This window comes from Pleurodeles waltl, chromosome 3_1, assembly GCF_031143425.1.
Source record: "Pleurodeles waltl isolate 20211129_DDA chromosome 3_1, aPleWal1.hap1.20221129, whole genome shotgun sequence".
Lineage (NCBI taxonomy): Eukaryota > Metazoa > Chordata > Amphibia > Caudata > Salamandridae > Pleurodeles > Pleurodeles waltl.
Window position 1 is genome coordinate 562,474,167 of NC_090440.1, and position 20,126 is coordinate 562,494,292.

The 20,126-nt window shown below is 46.5% G+C and overlaps 1 protein-coding gene across 6 annotated transcripts in view; it reads right to left on the reverse strand.

Moving 5' to 3' along the window:
• Window positions 1-20,126, reverse strand: part of BLM (BLM RecQ like helicase) — a 386,095-nt gene that overhangs the window by 66,100 nt on the left and 299,869 nt on the right. For all 6 annotated transcript variants that reach the window (XM_069222975.1, XM_069222977.1, XM_069222973.1 and 3 more), the window contains 2 exons: window positions 19,466-19,613; window positions 3,062-3,261 (listed from right to left, as the gene is read on the reverse strand). In XM_069222975.1, coding sequence (XP_069079076.1) covers window positions 3,062-3,261; window positions 19,466-19,613 — 348 coding nt within the window. The remainder of the gene's footprint in view (window positions 1-3,061; window positions 3,262-19,465; window positions 19,614-20,126) is intronic.

The window sequence follows — 20,126 nt, forward strand, 5'->3', positions numbered from 1 at the left end:
GCTTTATTCTAATTCATAAAGTGCCAGGATACTGGATGATTTGACCAAGTGATGTAGACTGATCCGACACATCAGAAGATGACTGAGGTTTTACTTTGCTGGATAATGCGCAGTCTCCAATGGAAGCATGTGACCATGCATTAACTATTTGCTATTACATTAAGCAGACATACACAGAAACTGATTTCACGCTGACAGGATAGTATTATCATGATGAACTCTATGCGCTAGCATATGGGAAGAATTTGAAATGTAAGTTTTGGGCAGCATGCACACATAGGCAAGAAAAGATAGGCCTATTGTACTGGTGAAAGAGGTATGAACTATGGGCCAGATGTAGCAAAGGTTTTTAACCATTCTGTGTCTATGGGAAAAAGTGTTCGTACATATGGCCCTTAGTCTACTGTTATGGACTTTATGGTCTTTACAATTTCTAATAAAATATTAGTTGTCTTTACAATTTCTAATAAAATCTAAAAAGAAATGAAGGCATGAGTGTGAATCAAACCATATACTAGGTAAAGTCTAACAACGTTTAATGTTTGTCTGCTGCTTGCTCACATGGCTTATATTGTTTGTGGTCACAGGGGGTTAGAAATTGTCATATGAGTAGGGGACAACAGGAGATTAAGAAGGAAATGGCTTGGTAGGCAGAATTAGGAGGAGTACAGCGAAAAAGGGAAAAGGACAGCAAGTGTGATATAGAGCGACTGAGCTCTAGAGTAGTGAGGATACTGAGGGTGACAGGCAGGAGACAAAGGCACCCCATGAACTAGCTGCCCGACCATTTCACAAGCCCCTGTGCGTGAACTGAAGGTTCTTCTAACACGATGGGATCCTTTAGGGGGAGTGCGCAATACCATCCCTTCCTCCCGCCACAAAATGAGTTGGAGAAGAATTATACATTTGGGATCTTCATCACATTTTCCGTTTCTTCTCCTACCTCTCTCTATGAGATGAGTTGCAGGCACAAGGCCTGCAGACCCTTCCCCCTTTAACAGAGTGAGTGGATTATAAGGAATTGTGATGGGGCTGGACAATCCAAAAAGTATCGAGCCTCGCCCGAAAGGGACTCCTGCCCGCACTATGTATCAACATTATGGTAAAAGCACATGCAAATATTTACAAGAGTGGGTGAGACTTACAAATTTCTAAAATATGGTACCTTCAAAGTAAAGGGATTAGCTAATTTATTGAAGAAGCTAAAAAGACATTACGGAAAGAATAGTTGCCAACCAGTGGCCGTTCTTTATGCAACAATAACACAAATCCCAAGTGTGAAAGATATTTAGGAAAAACTGTAATATCAAATTTACCATGCAGGGACAGTTAGGTAGGCCTCCTCCCTATTTCCCCAAATCATTGAACCATAAAAAAATGTGAAAGAGTGAGGAAGCAATATTGAAGGATCTGTGCCTCATGCGGCTATTGGGGCTGAGAGTGAAGCTGTTAATGCATCTAGAAACTAAGCAACGCGTGCATGGCTGCTGGAGCACAAAGAGGCAATGTCCAAGCAAGTGCTGCAATGAGATGGTCCGGCAGAAATGTGACCCGGTTAAAGCCTGATTCCACTACTTTGGATTACTCATGCATTCTGTGCCAGCATGTCAAGATTAACAAGAGTGAAGTCCCGCAATAACCCTCATAGGCTTGAGACAAACTGCAGGATGGCTGTCTAGAGTACCTCCTCTTTTCCACATTTAAGTGACGCTGATGAGGAGAGTCCATCCTCTTCCACTGTTCTCCCTTTCAGGGACTACTCTGGGGTAGAGTAGTGGTGTATATTCCTTGCCCCCCCCAATGAGCATAAAGAAGCAATCTCCTAAATTCAAGAAAAAAGAGTCAGGGATCTTGCTAGAAATGGCAATTGCTGCCTGCTATTTTACGTTAAACGTTAGTTGGACTTCAGGCTTCCAGACACAGTTGCTGGGCTGGAGAGAGCCTGCACAGGATCCCAGTCTGCCTGGGAAAGCCCTGGCTGGGTGCTCCCAGCCAATCCTGATGCTCCTCTGAGCAGAGTCAGGATTGGCTGCAGGGCAGGCTAGGAGCCTTTGCCTGCCTGCAGCGACAGGAGCAAGAGGAGCAGCGCGGGAGCGGAGCATGTACGTTTTAAAAAATAATTTCAATAAATTTTACCCCCTCCCACACCCACTCCCGTCCGCCACACCCGCCCCTTGTAACCAAAGCGAGCCGCTACTGAGTCAGCGGCTGAAGAGTGGAAATATAGGCATGCAAAAAACACCATTACCACTGGTAAGTCAATAAAGAATTAAGGCTTTAGCAGTGGAACATAACTTCAAAGAAGTTTTTGAGATGTTTTTTTTCTAAGTAAAGAGATGATAATAAGATGCTTTCAGCAAATGTGTAACATGACTGTCAGATGTGGTAAAATCTAGTTCTAGCCACTTAAACTAAAATGTCTTTACCCCACATATTTAGAATCCACCTACCTCAGTCAGAATGCAATAGTAGCATTAAATCTCCAACAAACTGCCCATGGAGGTAACAAAGGAGGCAGGCCAAATCGCTAAGGAATCTCCAAAGACTTCCCATATAGCTCAAATTGTAAAGAATGTTTATACACTGTTCATGGGGTGCCAGAGGGATCAGAGACACGCATGTACACATTTCCTAAAGAAGGGCTGTATGACATATCTATGCAAATAAACTGTCTATACAATAATTCTGCAGCAAGTGCATCACTTCCTTCTACTTTAAAACAGCAAATATTTTATTACTATTTTTACCTCCAGATCATCTAACTCTATTACTTAATGTATTTATAAACTTGCGATCTAGTGCTGAGGTCGATGCAATGGAAAATTATTGTCATGCTATATAATGCAATATAGTGGGGGTGCACCAAAAGAAGTGTCAACCTGCAAGCCTCATTCCCAGAAACCCAATGCCTATGGGGGCGCCAGAGGACAAACACAAAGGAATCTTGTCACTCCAAACATGTAGAAGTTACAGTAAACATGATAGATAGTATTTCACCCACACATTTGGGGTGAAGGGGCACATACAGACACATTAGAAATTGTATAAAAGCACTTAATACCTTCAAGAAACCATTCAGCACAGCCTGAGCCTTTTCTCCAGTGGTGACGTAAGCGACTGCCTGGTCATTGGCTGTAATGTACAGCTCTTCGTCCAAAATGCGGTCCAACACCAACTTCCGGAAAAATCTCTCTGCATTATGTCGAGTGTAGACAGTACCATGTCCAAAAATGCCCGTCTGAATCTTTGCATTCTTGCTACCTGTTCATAATATGGAATACAGTCAATGCTGAACACCCTCAATGAAAAGCCATGTATACAGCACACAAGACACATTTACACTGCTAACCATATCACATCAGTTGAAAGTAATGAATTAAGGGCCTGATTTACATTTCGGCAGATGGAATAATCTGTCACAACGGTGACAGATATGCAGTTCACAGAAATATAAATCCCGTAGGTTTTAATGGGATTAATATTTCGGCGGATGAGATATCGTCACGGTTGTGATGGGAGTAACCCATCCGCTGAAATCTAAATCAGGCCCCAAGTGTTCAGAAGTGGCACTGATGATATCTGCTGAGGTAAGGTTGGGAAACAGTTTCGCCTGGTGTTCCATTCCAGCAGATGCAACAGCTTGAAGTTTAGAACCACTCTGGCCGAAACCACTCAGGATTATTGCTTTATCCTACAACTAGTTATACCTTTATGCATTAATTTCTCACTCTTTCTAGTGATTAAATCTGGCAAGTTGATAGCACTCATTATTAGCAATTCGCCCAGCAGGAGCAAAGCAGACTGCCACCGTCCTGGGATACAAGCGAACAGTGTCAACGGAGATAGACAAAGTCAGGGATTGAACAGGACAGGAGGTACCTCACTAGATTTAGAAGCAGAGTTAGATATTTGTGTCATCTATCAGTAGCTGGTGAAATCCTACTTTAAATGATTAATCTTCCCACGAATCCCTGGGAATCGTCCCATCAAAAGTAATCCCATACCTGATGGGAGAGGAAAATGACAAACTACAAAGCGATACACAGTAGAATCCAAAGAAGATATCCCTAGTGGCTTCAGTTGAACAGATTGTCTCATCAATGCTGGTGTCATTGGGACTAGCTGCGTTGGTTTGGTTACAAGCTCTGCAAAGTACTGCGAAACTGCTCTATGTTTCAAAAGTATTTAGCAGAGCAGTATCTGAAAACTGCTGAGATTAAGCCAAGAGCTGAAGAGGAACTTCAGGAGATGGTTCCTAAAGGCCGGAGAGGTAGAAACTGTGTTGGATGCTGAATTACGAAAAAAGGGTGCAGGTAACAACATGGAACATATAAGTATTATCTATAATATCAACTGGTTAGAAAGCAAATGTGGCTGGTGTGCACACGTGGGGCTTCATAAAGAAGGAATTACAATAGAAGAATACTTCCCAAGAAAGAGGATTTTCCTTTAAATGGCCTGAGTAGGGGCTTGTTCAATGGCACCTTCCATAGACTAGACACATGCCCTGATTTTAAGGTCCACCACTAATTAAAATCACTCCTCCTGCAGCTGGATTTTTTTTTTTTGTTGAATAACTTTTTATTAGGTTTTATACATTGCAGAAAAAGGAAGATATGTGTCAAGCACAAGCAGGTTCATGACATCACAATACAGCACACTCATTAAAATTACATGCAGATCCTCCTCAGTCAAAGTTCCACAGGGGCAAGAAACCATGCAACAAAATGTGGTCCATTTCACGCAAGGATAACACTTGAGTGCTCCGCCCTATAATGTTTCTGGTGGCATCCACAGGACTGGTATATCGGATGTCCCAGCCCCAAACAGTGGTCCATGTTCTTGGCCCACACACATCTCCACCAAAGGGGCCTCCGTCGGCCTTCCAGGCCCTGGCAATGTTTCTCTTGATCATTATCAACCTCAACCAAAGGAGCGCCTTCTGGTATTGTGTATTGCCCAGATCCTCTGAGATGTGAAACAATATAAATTTTAAATTGCGGGGAACGTCATAGCCCAAAACCCCCTCAAGTCTCTCCAGTACCCCCCCTCCAGAAATGAGTCAGTCCTGGGTAATGCCAAAATGTGTGTGTTAAGTCTCCCCGCTGATCTCCACATCTTAAGCAGCTCCCCATAGGAATAGAGCCCATGTGATGGGAAAATTCCGGGATGTCAACCTCCATTCTTGTCAGGGGGAGGAGAGCATGACGAAGATGTAGGTATCGAAAGAACTGTGTACGGTGCAAGTCATACTCCTCTCTCAAGTCCTGAAAAAAACTTAAATATCCTGTTGTGGAGCACATTGCCAAGTTCTGAGGCCGATAATGTCCGACACGAAGAAACCTTGAGAGGCCATCACCTGTAGGAGATGTGTGCCCGGTTACAACATGGTCTCCAAGGTAAGACGGCCCACCCAGCCCACGCCCTTCTTGGCCTCTTTCCAAACGCCAAATGCCACACAGGTGGCAGGTGGAAGCCCTGGGGTACCCCTCCACCATAGAGCATATGTAGCATGTCCCTACCACCCATCACCCATCCCTCCGCTGCATATGCTGGATCACAAAAGCCAAGTATGAGTAGTTGTGCTGCCCAATAGTAGAGGAGCACATCAGGAGTAGCTATCCCCCGGTTGTCCATCGGTCTACAGCATTTCTTCAGGGCCATGCAATTTGTTCCACTGCCACATAGCAAGGCTCTGATCTGGGTGTTAACCCTGCCAAAAAAGGGCTTAGCAATAAGGTATGGATTATTCTGTAATTGATACAGTAGATGGGGAGGGGAACTATTTTAAAAATGGTCGAGCACCCTCATAGGGACAGGGGAAGGTTGGACCAGAACTTCAAATCCTGCTGTGCCAGATTTAGGTCATATGAGCGAGTCGCATCATCTGTGACACAGACCCCCAAATATTTAAAGCGGAGCGGGAGGACCAGTATTCCCTCCACCCACGGAATGTCTGTGGGCAGTGAGAAATAGGATATATTGCATTTATCGGCATGCATCTAGAGGTCAGCGTATGACCCAAAGAATTCCACGATTTGGAGCGCCCTAGGACTCGATACGTCCAGGTCAGCCATAAACAGCAGGACATCGTCAGCGTAGAGCGAAATTCTATTGCCTACCTCCCCAGACCAATGGAAGTCCCGAAAAAGCGTATAGACTCTCACCCGTGGCTCGGGGATTGATTCCCTGAGCCACTGGGAATCAATCCCCCGGCTTAGAGGAGACACACGTATTAGATAAATTTGGGGCCAAAGCCAATCCTGGCCAGAAGAACAAACAAACGCACCAAGTCAAATGCCTTCAGGTCGATGGAAAGAAGTGCTCTATTATCCTGGAAGGCCTTGTTCAGGGCAATCACATTATGTACTCTTCTGAGATTGTGTGTGGGTGTCCATTGAGCCATAAACTCTGACTGATCTGAGTGCTCTAGATGGCTGATACCTACTGCCAGGCAGTTAGCGAGCATCTCGTCCCAGATTTTCACCTCCACATTAGGGAGTGAAATTGGCCTGAAGTCCTCGCAACGCATCCCTCCTTGCCTATTTTAGGTAGATCCACTATCTCGGCAGTTCGAAGATCTGGGGGCAACTCCCCACTCTCCAGAACCTTCCTGAAAGTCTCAAATAACAATGGACCGGTCTGTGGCCACACCGGGCACCAAAACTCAGCTTTACCTGCATGTAGTTGGGTCAGGGCGGTTCGTAATTTCTCACCAGTAACATCGGCCTCTAACGTCTCGCTCTACTCGGGTTTCAAATGCGGCATCAGTAGATCTGCCACAAACTGAGAAGTCTCCACGGGGCTCAGCGGGTCGGCATTATGCAACGAGTGGTAGTAAGCTGTAAAGGCTCCCGCAACATGCTCACTCCCTGTTATTCAAGATCCATCGTCCGCCAGTAAATAGGTCACCAGAGCTACCGCCTTCAGTAGAATACACAACCAGTGTAGCGTTTTGCTGGCCTTATATCCTCACTGGTCAATTCTACTTCGGGTTGCCAATCATGCCTCTCTCACCTCTACGCCTGACGGAGCACAGTTTAGGAATCTCGCAGTAGGGAGCCCTGCTGTGTTAGCAAATGTTGGTTCTCCAGAGTGATTATGCGGTCCGCCAGGACCACCACCTCTCACCCCTTTGGCCATTAGAAAAATGAACTAAGACGACCCCACACCAGGGCCTCTGAGCCTCCCACAGGGTAGTTGCAGAAAGCTGGATTTTTACATAGTGCACTAAAATGAAGTACACTGTGCAGAGAGCCCATGGATCCCCAAAGGTTTGTGGAGACAAAAATAGAGAGGTCTAGTGCTCTTTTTGTGGTATTTTGGGCGAGCAGTTAGGCTCATCAAGGAGTTGTGGTAAGTATTCATTGTACTCACTGAGGCAATCAATGAGACACACACTCAAAGAATAAATCCAAGACTAATTTAGAAAAATAACAGTTGTTTTTAAATATGCTTTGAACTAAAGAACTTTGTTACAAGGTAAGCAGTATTTAAAATAAAAATACTTTTCAATTTCAAAAAAATCAACATTTAGTGCAGTTTTCAGAGTCTTCAATGCTCACCTATGGGAGGAAAACAAGAATGTAGTTTTACAGGTAAGTACACGAATTACAACCCCAGTATTTAGGATTTTAGACTAACACCAAGGTTTAGGTTGGTACCAAGAGTGCACCCACGGCGGCACGGGGGCGGCTGGGTGCAAAGGTCAAAGTCAGAGTCCAATGTTAATCAATGGAGATCGGGGGGGAATGAAGATGAGCTGCTCCCAGGTAAGTACAAGTGGTGTCAGAGGTTGGTCTCGGGAGGCTGAGGTAAGCACCGGGGGGGACCAGAAAGCAGCATTCAATTTACACACTTAGAGGCACAAGGGCAGCCGGGTGCAGATTGCCAATTCAGCATCGGGCGCCCAATATTATTCAACGGAGGAGATCACTTTCAGAAAAAGGCTGCAGGCTCTGGCCAGGAGGCCGGGTGAGTCGAACCCACAGCTGCCTAAGTAAGCACAGATGCCAGGGGCGTAGGGACACAGACGGTCCAGCTCCGCAAGGCCCAGGGGCTCCGGGTGCAGGGATGTCTTTTGACATTGGAAACAGCTTACCGGGCAGGTCACAGTCATGGGGAGTCCTTGGATTTATGCTCCAGGCGTCATGTGGAGTCCAGCAGAGGTCAGCCTACAGTGAACTCTTGGTAAGAAGTGCTGGGCAACCTTCGCTGGACTGGTAGGCCACTTGGACTCGGGCTGGGGACGTCGGGTGCAGAAATGGTTCCAGTTGGCGGTTTTGCAGTTCCTGGGGCATACGACTACTTCTCTAGGAAGGATTTCTTTTGGACAGGTCTGCTGTCCACAGGAGTTCTTGGTCTTTATCGAAGGTAAGCAGTCCTCTTAAGGCTTTGGAGATCACTGGGCTGCAGGACAAGTCGTCTTCTAGGTGCAGGCTCTTTGAAGGATACAGACAGGCCGGTAGGGCTGGGGCCAAGTCAGGTGGTGTCTTCAGTCTACTCTGCTGGGGAAACTTCTGTGTTTTCCGGCTCTTCCTAGGTCGACAGGAATTTGATTCTAGTGTTCAGGGGTACCACCTAAATACCGAATTTAGGGACGTTACAGGGGAGTGCGAGGTGGTCGCCAATGGGCTACTCACCTTTAGGATGAATTTACCCTTCCTATGACCACTTCCTCTGGGGTGTGGGCATGTCCCTAACCCTACTGGCCTAATTCCTTCCACACAAGATGGAGCAACTTAAAAAGTAGTGTCCACTTCAGCTTGTCCATCTTAGGGGTGGGACTGGCATGAATTGGGCACTCCTCCTAATTTAACTAATTTTCCCACCAGTCCTGCCACCAAAAGTGGGGTCAGGAACTGGGGGTCGGCCTTCTCTACCATTTGGACAGGCCTGGGTCGCATTTCAAAGGCGGCAGGCCTTTGAAGCTCCCCAACCTGGAATGTCCATCCTGTCTGGAGAGGTCACATCTCTTCCCAGAGCAGGCCTTTGTTCTGAGCCCTCAAGAGCATTGGCTCTCACTTCAGGGGGCTAGAACTCTGTCTCAGGTGGTTGCACTGGTTTTGACCAGTCAGTGCCCACATTAGGAGTTGGTTGGTTTTCAGGGGGCACATCTAAGGTGCCCTCAAAGTGCATGTATTAATAAATTCTGGATTTAGTAAGATGTTTGATACCAAACATTCCTATATTCAGTGAAGCCATCATGTAGCTGGGGAACTCATAATGACCAGTGTCCAGCACATGTAGTTAAAATGACTTCACTGTTCATTTACCATGACTGAGAATCGACAAAGACGTAGCAGGGGCATATCTGCTCCTGCGGGTATGCCCTCACATGTAATATAATGCACCATGCCTTTAGGGTTGGAACGCCTGCTGGAGGGGTGACTTACATATACTGCATGCAGTGTAGAGGGGACATGGCACACAGGCTGTGGGCTATGTCGTGTTTACATTTGAATTCTGCACCAAGACACGCAGCCCACGAATGCACTGTGTGCATTTAGAAAGAGGGCCCCTGTGGGTGGCAAAATTCATGCTGCAGCCCTCAGAGGCCTTCCTTTAGTACCCCATGCCCTAGGTAACAGGGGTACCATTTACTTGGGACTTATAATGGTAGCTTGAGGTTTGCCAATTGGGAAAAACGACTGTGGAGTTTTGGGGAAAGAGATATGGCACCGGGGACATGTTTAGGAGGGACCCAGTGCACTTTGTCAAAATTGTACCAGAAACCAGGCAAAAAGTGGCCATGTCAAAAGAGGCTCTTTGCTACAGTAGTGCTAGAAGTAACAGATCCCCTATTGTCATTAAGACATTGCTGATAAGCTTGTTGGCACAGCTCTGAGCTCCTTGGGCATCAGCAGCCCAGTCTCCATCTCAATCCCACCATCTCTGAGCCCCAAGTCAGTTCCATCATCACCGAGTGGTCCCATAGCCCCCAGCCAACATTCTCACAACGCAAATACGGTAACCCATCCGATCAAGCATGAACAAATACTTCAGTCACGAGAAAGAGCTATGGGCCCCTGAGCAAATGGTATATCCCCACTCACTCGGATGGTGTGTCCTCCATACATCAATCAAGTTCTACTTCCTTGTGAAGCATACCAATAACGTAGGACTTCTACTAGTTCCCCCGGCAGTCGATGAACGGTCAAGGTTCATGTCACATACCCCATTAAAGTCTATCCCCTTTACCCATGCTGCCTCTGGCAGGACCCTAATGAGAACGCCCAACCTAGTCAAGAAATCTACGGCCAAAGGAGGCAGGGCACATACGCAGATCAGCGAAAGGGCCTGGCCATGGAGAGTGCCAGATTACTGCCACACAATGGCCCCAGCCGTCTTGCGACACCTTGGCGACCACAACTCCGAAACAGGATGGCAGCACTCCGAGAACCCTGGTGGAAACCAGAGTGGAACACCTGATTGTAACCCCTGCAAGCCAGAAATGGGCAATTACTGCCCATGAGATAAGACTCCTGAAACATTACTATTTTAACGTTGGTCTGCAAGGCCTCTTTGAGCACTGTCCTCTTTTGAATTTGTCCAATAACCCATTGACATTCCAGGATGAGAGTGTAAGTGTGTTCAAGGCTACACCCCCCCCCCCCTTTGGTGTCTGTTAAAGGAGTTATGTCAGCCACTCCCCATGTATATCTGTGTGCCGAGTCTAAGGAGTTTGGTAACCTGCCAGTAACCGCACTCAACATTTGCACCTGTAAAAGAAGCACAGCCAAAAACAGTACCCCAAAACCCCTTCCACAACTTGCACCCCATACTTCGTGAACTGGAAGTACCTGTCATGGTGCGACTAGGGACCATTACCAACCAGGCTATCCTGTAAAAAGTGTCACCCCTTTCACCCAAATCCCCCTCCCAAAACCAAAACCATTCCCAACCAAAAGAAAAGCCTGAGGGTCCCGGTCACCCAGCAACGAAGACCTCAAGCATTATCAATCAGGTATCACGCCATAATGGAGTTAACCTTATACATCACAAAGCATCCTGTGTGACCTGCAGCGATCTGCAGAGCCAGATTCTATAGGACTCTACTGTGGGCAGGGGCAGGTCCACTGCCCCTTAAGAAGCCCCGCGACCAGTGACCGGGCCCTCCTCTCTCTCTGCCGCGGTTGTTTCCTCAGGGCCCTGTGCCATTCCCTCTGAGGCCCTTGATTGTCCCCTTTGCCCTTCCCACTCCTCCCCCCCTTCGGAGCAGCGACTGGGCGCAGCAATGGTCTCTCCTTGATCCAGTCCCAGACCGCCTTCGGAGAGTTGAAGAAGGTCTTGCCCTGGAAAATGACCTTTAGGCTGGCCGGAAATAACAGCATATAGTTAATCTCCATGGCTCTCAGTTTTTGCTTGGCTTCCTGGAAAAAGCGGCGCTGTTGCTGTACTTTGAAGGTGTAATCTGGGAAGAACAATACGGGGGAGGATTGGTATGTTAAATGGCCAGTTTTGTGCGCAGCCCAGAGGATAGCGTCTCTTTCACTGTGGTTTAGGACTCTCATGATAAGCAGTCTAGGGGTGCACCCACTGGAGGCCTAGCCAAAGCACCCTGTGAGCCCACTCCACAATGAAGCAGTTTAAACATCCTATTTGGGGACCCAACTGCACAGACAGTCCCACATACATTTTGTTGCCGAGGAGTCTTTTGCCCCTTCAGGAATGCCCACCACATGGAGGGTATACCAGCAGGATCTCCCAATTCGCATCCTCTGTACGGGCCTCCAACTGTCCCACCAGGCTCTGCAGGGTGGTCAGACGTCTGCCATGTGATTTAACCTTCCACTCTGTCTCTGCCACCCTATCTTTCACCTCAGTAACTGTGCATAGTATTGCAGAGATCCTGCTTGATTATTGCCAAGTCCACCTTGAGCTCCCCCATCTTGCATCCAGAGTAGACTTGAAAAACAAGAATAGACTAGGTCTGTTGGTCTCCATCTGCTCGGGGAGCACCCCTGTCACACCCACTGCACTCATCTGGGCTGTGTGCTTGGTAAATTTGTCTATTTTTTCTTGTTGTTGAGAGGGCGTTGCCGCTGGCTTGTCCTTTCCAAATTCTCAATAAGTCCAGAGCAGAGTGCCAGGCCCAGTTGGAAGTCAGATTGCGGCTATAGTCTAGTTCCAGTCACGGGCACCAGAGACTCACAGCAAGCCCTCCTCGTGTCTAGGGCAGATCAGGATCCCAATTACCATCAAAAGCAAGCTCAAACTTGCACTACTTCTCAACTCGCCTGCCCTGTGAGTCAAATGTCCATGAGGTTCATTGAAGCCGTCCTCACCCTTTCCTGAAATGGGTGGCCCCACGCTCACCGTCCACTCTGGTCCTTATGATGCCTTCTCCCTGCCACCAAACACAATCAGTACTCAATGATCCCTGGCCGTCCAAGAGATGTCAACCTTCCCAGTACACTCACTATGCAACACCAATAATATCACCGTGGCTGCAACAAAAAGTAAGGTTGTAACTAGTGTGTGATTCTAGATTGACAAAATAAGGTCACATTGAGCCATGCAACATGCTTATTTTCAAATTCACTTTCCCCTTGTGATTTGCCAGGGTCCAAATGTCTCCTGTCACTATGATTACAAACTGCAAGGCACTCTTGTGCATTATGAATTCAGACTTTGTCAGCACAACAAGCCCCTCTCAGGGTCACCTCCATGGAGTCCCAGGAAAAGGTAATCCACACGCAACTCAGCCGGCATTCCAAAAAAGTGGGTAGGGGTTTCAGACCCCCAAGCCCACACCAGTCAATGCGGAGGGAGGGGGTGGCCACAGGCCCCCCGGGATCGGCGCTCACTCACCACCCGGGACCTCACCCTCAGCGGTCATAGCCCTGAAGTTCCCAGCTCTCTCGTGGGGCTTACCATGTTGTCTGATTCGCTCCCGCCGAGGGAGCCAAGTCAGCTGCCAGGACCCTGTACTTTAGGGTCTCCCAGTTCAACCAATCTTGCGAGTCCCCGATGGGCACCTCTGTCCCTGGGGAGTGGCCCAGTTCGCCATCTTTGCAGCAGGGCCGACTCGTCCCCTGCCCGCCATCAGATTGCCCACAACCGAGTGTCGGAGGTGATTACTTTGCGGACTGCAAGTGCCAGAAGTTCTATCTGGGTCTAATGGCCCCCAGGAGAGGCGGTTGTGGCTGGTCTGTATGCTGGGATAGTGTAGCGCCTTTTCCGAGCGTCTGCCATGTTTGCTGGTGTGGCCACACCCCCCAGATGGAATATTATTAATCATATTGTTCAGATCTGTTATTACAAATAACACCTCGCAGGGGAATCTCTGTTCAGAAGAGGAGACCTACACATACCAAACGTCCTGAGAACCGAGGTTGAAATATGAATTTAGGCAGAGCTGGGAAGCCTCTGCTTTGAAGAGATTAACACACACATATGTCCTCAGAAATGAGGTGGAAATATTGAGTTGGGTAACAGTAGCATAGGCACTGTACAAAGCTTCAAAAGAGAAACACTCTGCAAGCAGGCTGTGGACAATTTATGAGAGAGGGGATTCAGAGATTTGTGTTATTTTAACTGAATAAGTAATACCCATGCACATAAGATAATAATGCACGTTATAGTTTAAAACTTCAAGTCTACTCAAAGGACAGCATGCTTGCAAGAACCTCCAACGATCTAAATGCAAGTCTCTGCTCACTTGCACATATGTCTGGGAGAGCTATTGAAATCAACCACCTGTTGAGAGCCCCCAGATCAGTATGAACAATACTGTGATTACTACAAGGGTCCTCCTGACGTGCTGTGACCACTTCTTGAGGGTGTTCACAAAAGTGCATGCTGTGCCTTTATGAGTACAGTATGTGGTGTTTCCCTGATTTTCCTGGGTATAGGGGTCAAATGGGAAGTGTATGGCTAGATTGTTAAGGGCACAGAGACGCCCTGTGTCACTAGGTTAGAGGAAGGCAGAGGCATGTGATAAAAAGGTAAGGGGAAAGGCAGAAAGACAGATGTCATAGGTAAGGGCAGAGAGGCGTGTGTGTGATATGGCAGGTAGGGCAAAGGGCAGTGCAGAGAGCCTGTGCCACATGGAGCAGGTGAGGGAACCAGGCGGGGAGGAGAGGGACAGTGCAATATTGTTAGATTAGGCCAGTGTAGAAGAGGTTGTGTGTGATCGGGTATTTGAGTCCGTGGCACAGGGAGGCTCTGTGTATAGGTTAGTGCAGGCCAGAGAAAGGCTGTAGTTGGCAAGTTAGGTGAAAACCTTGACCCAGTTTTAAGTATCAGATTGTGAAACTGTTCATTTTTTGTGAAATGTAGCTGGTAGAGTAAAATATAGTTTTGCTAGTATCCTGTGACTTTTTTTCACTAAAGGGATTATCTCAAATAAAAAAGATACACAAGATACCTACAGGCTGGTTTGAGCGAAGAAATGAGTTACTTACCTGTAACATCAGTTCTCCAGCAAAGCTTGAATCATTCCTCATCATCAGGTTGTTAATCCCAGGTACTTTAAACAGTGCTAATATGGCCACAGGTTTAGTAAGAATGTTTGATTTGTAGCACATCCATCACATTTCAAACAAAGCAAACTTAAGCAAATGAGGTGGAAGTGCTGAGCTGCCCTACTCCCCCAAGAGGCCACAGCTCAGCTTTTATAGCACAAGTGTGAGGACTATGATTGACGTGAGCCTCTGACTGCGAAGGATGCACATGACCATATGAAAGATCTCTCTGCTGGAGAAACGCAGATACAGTTTTCCGCTCCAGAATTGGATCTTTCATATTTTCATATGCTTAAATCAGAATAGCAATCAGTACATAACACTGGAATAAATAGGACAGAATGCTCACATCTGGTGAAAGAGGTTGCAGAGAACTGCCTGTCCCACTGCTGAATCGGCTGCTGCATTCACATCCCGGCAGTACTGCTTGGAGAACATGTGCATACTTTTCCACGTAGTTGCTCGGCAAATATCTTGTAAAGGCACTCCAGCACAGAGTGCAGCAGTTGTTGCGATGCCTCTGGTGGAATGTGCTCTCACTTTACCCAAAATTGGCAGCTTTGCCTTATTGTGGCAGAAGGTGTTATAGGCTGATAGCCATTGTGTTGTGTCCAGGTAGTAGGCAGCCTCAAAGTGGATGGCCCAAAGACACAAACAGCTCGTCAGATGTGCATATTTTGTCTTGGCTACGTAAAGTTTAATGTACATCCAAAGAGTGCAACAAAATTATCTGCTTATGTTGTTGAATTAGGGAAAAACAGCAAAGGATAACAGGTTAATTCAAATTAACGTCTGTTGGGACTTTAGGCTGAATTTCGGGTTGGTTTGTAGGAGGCTTTTCTTCCATTTACCAGAAACTGTTGTCTAGTAAATCAAAGAAAAGGCTCTCTTACTGTTAAGGTTTGCAACTACCCTACTGACTTTGCCGATGGGAGGGCAAGCAATAGTGTTGTTTTCCACAAGATGAATTTCAGAGGTCTCCAATGGATACATTCAAATGAAGGCAGCAAAAAGTGACCTGGGCATACAGGCACTTTTTGGTCTGCAGTTTGGCGTAACAGGTGAATTGTAGGTCGGACCCACTTGTGCAAGATGCAATCCGCTTGGTATCTGTGCAGCTCCCATTCGTTCCAGTCTGAGAATGCGACTGAGCGCTTCTGTCTGGTCATTCTGGTATTTTGAGATTTGTTCAACTGCTAAGTCCACCTCGATGGCAATGGCCTAGTCCCACATTACTTGTGCCTCTTCTAATAGAGAATAGGCCCTCATTTGTGCCTCTTCATATATAAAACAGGCCCTTGTTCATTCTCGTTTTGATATGTAATACACTGAGGTTGTGTTGTCTGTTCTGATAAGCACAACTCACCCTGCTAGCCTTAGAAGGAACAACTGCAGGCCCACTTTATCACTGACTAGATGCCTATGGTTGGCAGCTCCTGAAAATAGGCCCCTCAGCGAATGCGTTTGTCACCATTACTATCATATTTGTTGCAAGTTGGAACGGTAAGCCCCCGTTGAGGTTTGACAGAAACTGCCATCACAGTAATGCCTGTATGAGCTTTCTTGTAACCTGGGGTCTGTCATCCAATGTTATCCCATCACACACTTATGTGTCTCCATTGAAGGTCTAGTTCCTACTGCATGGGTCTCATCCTAAGTTTTTAAAATGCACAGACAGGATGATGCCAGCCCAGGATGGACTTGTACGGTCGGACAGAGACTGTATGCTTGGATCAAAATGTTTTTGCCACTGTTTGTAGTGTCACTATCATTTTTGTGGAAGGGATCACCTTTCCTAGGTGTCTAGGATTGCTCCTAAGAACTGGACTGTTGGGGGTGGGCAGACAAAGGATTTTTGGATGTTCAGTGTCAGACTCAACTTGTAGAACAGGCCGATAAATGTGGCTTTACAGACAATTGCCTCTTACTTAGATGGAGCTGTGAGGAGACAATCATCCCAGTATGGGCTTATCTAGTGACCCGGTTATCGCAATGAAGACAGCAACCAGCATCAGACCCCTCCTGAAAATCCAGATTGCAAATTTAAGCCTGAAGGGAAGCGCTTTAAACTTGTGAAGCTATCCCACCAATGAAAAGCAGAGGCATTTTCTGTGGGTCTAATGCACGGGTATATAAAAATTTGTTTCCTAAAGAAAATAAAGTATTCTTCTGGAAGCGTCAGAAGGACTTCCTGTGATGTCACCATTCGACATGATGGGCTTTTTAGAAATGTGTTTACTTCTCAGAGGACTTAGATTGGTCTCCATTGTCCTATCTACTTTTTTAAAATTAAAAATGAACTGGGCTATAATCCTTGGTTTGTTTGGGACTTTGTTACTGCCTCTATTGCCCCTTTCAGGAAGAGGAAGGTAATGTTTCACTCATTTTCTAGCATTTCAGGTGTGAGTAGCTATGGTCATATCCTCATGCACGGAGGTGGGGGAGGGTCATAGGATCGTCCTAGACCCCTGTAGTGTACGAAACTCCCCTAAGTGGAAGCGAACGCCTGAAACATGGGAAATAGATGGATCCAGGAATCTACACTGTAAGGGTCATATATTTTGTGTTGTATAACTGATGGTGAAATCGTGTGCACTAGGCTGCAAAGTTGGGGAGTGAAAAAGCGTAGAAGAGGTTCAGCATTTTTTTTTTTTTTTTAGCAATCGTAAGTCCTCAGTCAATAAATACACATGACTGGCCTCAAATTTGCAGGCAATAAGTAGTTAATATGTATTTAAGACCCTGTTCGCTTGGGCCACAGGACAGACGGGGACTGACAGACCCAAACTTGGTGGTTGAGGTAATTTGCCACTGGTGTCCTGGGGTCCACCATACTATAGCTCTGTAAACTGAGCTAAGTACAACCTTTACAACAGCAAGGTTGAGCAGTAAAACGCATATAGTTTGGGGAAGGGAGCACACACTCAGAGCTCAACAATCAACCATTAGACACAATACCCCAAAGTCCAACCCGGTGCTAGTCTTTTTGGGGAATGGGAAGTACTTTTAATCGCACAATAATACTAAATCCTACACAGTCCACTGGAGGTATACAAGGAAATATCCCACGATTCCCCTGTGGGTAGTTTAATCTTACCTTCTCTTCGTCCTCCGACTCACCTGGGCAGCCCTATCTCACATTGCTGCTAACCCATCTCTATAGTAGATTGATGTAAGAACATGAATTAGGCACAGGCACAGACTTGGTTCCGCACAAGTTCAAATGTGCAAACAATTTGCTCTTTTGTTTTACCACCGGTACTGAAGCAGTAAGCAACTGTCTCAAGTTTTTGCGTTGACCTTCTCACAGTGTAGAGACTTGGTCCTGACCGCAGGCAGAGACTCTTAGCCTTCATGGAATGGCGTGGAGGTAGTCGTAAAAGAGGCATGGGGGCAGACCACATTTTCGGCACGTTCAGCCTCTGGAGGGAGCAGATGGGTGCAAACCCCCAAAACCTCTACAGTCTTCATTAACTATGGCATGCTTTTCAGCTGAGGTGATGAACACCAGAAAAGTATGTGTAGCCCAGTAAAGGCCAGTGTAGGATTCACGTAGCATGTCCGTCATAGCCCAATACGAGCCAGTGCAGGATTCAAGAAGTACAGTAGTTGCAACCTGACATGGGCCTGTGCAGGAATCACACAGCGAGGCAGCTGCAGCCTAACCTGGGCCAGTGCACGAATCATGCATCATGTCACTTGCAGCCCAACAGCTCGTGGGTTTTCAGTGCTAACCACAGAGATTGGAAGACCCACTGCAGTATGGGTTATTCCTGGCTTTGCTCTCTCGGGTTGTCAGCTTTCTTTGGGTGTCCCTCAACGAGCAGCTGACAGGCCTTCTTCTCCTGGACAGTCTTTCTTCCCACAAAACCAGACAGATTCCTTCTCTCTCTCATAAGGCACTAGGGAGAGCCTCTGAGCCTCCAGAAGAAAGTGTACACTTCTCCCAGCAGGTAGCACTGGGGTTGTCTCCAAAATGGAACACCCACAACATAGGCACCTTGATTTGTGAGGTGTCCAACCTGCCTGTCATCAGCCTTCCTGAACAATAATCAGGGACGGACAAAATGGCAGGCCTGATCTAGACAGTTGCTTGTCTTGCACATCAGAAACTGCAGTCCCACCCTTGACACCAACATCAACCAAATGGCTGTGATCCGGAACAACTAATAAGCAGTCATTTGCTAACAAAGTCTTTATTGATTTTCTGAAATTAGCCCTGTCCTCAACCTCATTGATTCAGTGTGTAAATCTTCACCCCACAGCCATATGAATGCAGGCAATATAATTTCACTGTCTAGGGTAGTTGACCTCATTCACCAGTTTGTAGCGTGCCAAAAGGAGGGGCATTCAAAATGGATCCCAGTACTTTCAGTACTCAGACACACACCGAGTCGTACTACCATCCATTTTTTGCAAGGTTATTGTACAAGCACATACACTTGACACACAATGTCAGCATAGGGTTCTAGGTTTTACAGAACATCTGGACTTTATGCAAGAGGGGCTTGTATGCCACACTATCATTGACATAGTTAAAAATGCCTGGTCACAGTAATGATTCACAAAACACAACATGCTGCCACTGTTGCCTTACGTATAAAAAATCCAGGACAGGGACACTATGGAGACATGCTTGGTGAGCCCCTCTAGGTCACAGGAAAGGTCCTGGACCATGCACTGTCAAGAACAGGCCTAAGCCTTTCCACACACACAAAGAGGACTGTGATGCTAGGGCCAAAAGTGAAAATCAAGACAGGAGATATACATACAGTCGGGCATTCCTAGCAGGGCAACATGCCTGTATGTCAAGGCAGGGACATTCCCCAACCCACAATGTATGTACATAAGTGGTATTCATATAGTGCACACAAAAGGCAATACAATGGTGTATTGGGTGAAAGGCAAATACAAGTAGCTTTGTATAAGACTAAGGATAAAGAAAGAATGTCAGTCCAAACTCCATTTTTCCAGATTCAGCAGTCCTACATACTTACCCAGGAAAATGTCCACTAACATGTTGAGCGTCAGCCGGTAAGTAGCTTTAGTGTTGCCTTTCCTGTAGCCTCCAAGCGTGGAACAGTTCTCCTGCACAAACTTCAGAATGTTTTTTACTTCATCTGTCACGTTCCTCGAAGTGTAATTCTGTCAGATGGGAAAACCATGCAAGACTTAATTGAGATTCTAGCACCTGTCACTACTTTACCCTGTGTATGTTTCCAGCTGTAGGAATTTTCAAAGTCCCTTTTACAACATACACCGCTCTCGGAGAAGAACAGTTGAGGCTTCAGTGATTACACCTTTTTCCAAGGCCCTGAACCTCTTCGTGTACACAACCTTAGGCAACTCTGACCAGAAGGACTCAGGTGTTTACATCACAATCTGGAAATCAGGATATCTATAATATATTTCTGCACTCACTCTCACGCTAATTTGTGGCACATAACCTCAGGCCACAGAAGCAGTGATTTAAATTCCTTTATTCATTTCCCTCATTTTGAGTGCCCAGGAACCTACAAATTGGAAGTCTTCATCTGCAGTGTCAACATTACTGGTGATCCAGCTAACTTTGGGGTGAGGAGTTAGCAGGTATTGTAAGTGGGACCCTGAGACGCAATTTAGAAATGGAGATTTTATCAAGCAAATCAATAATCTAGA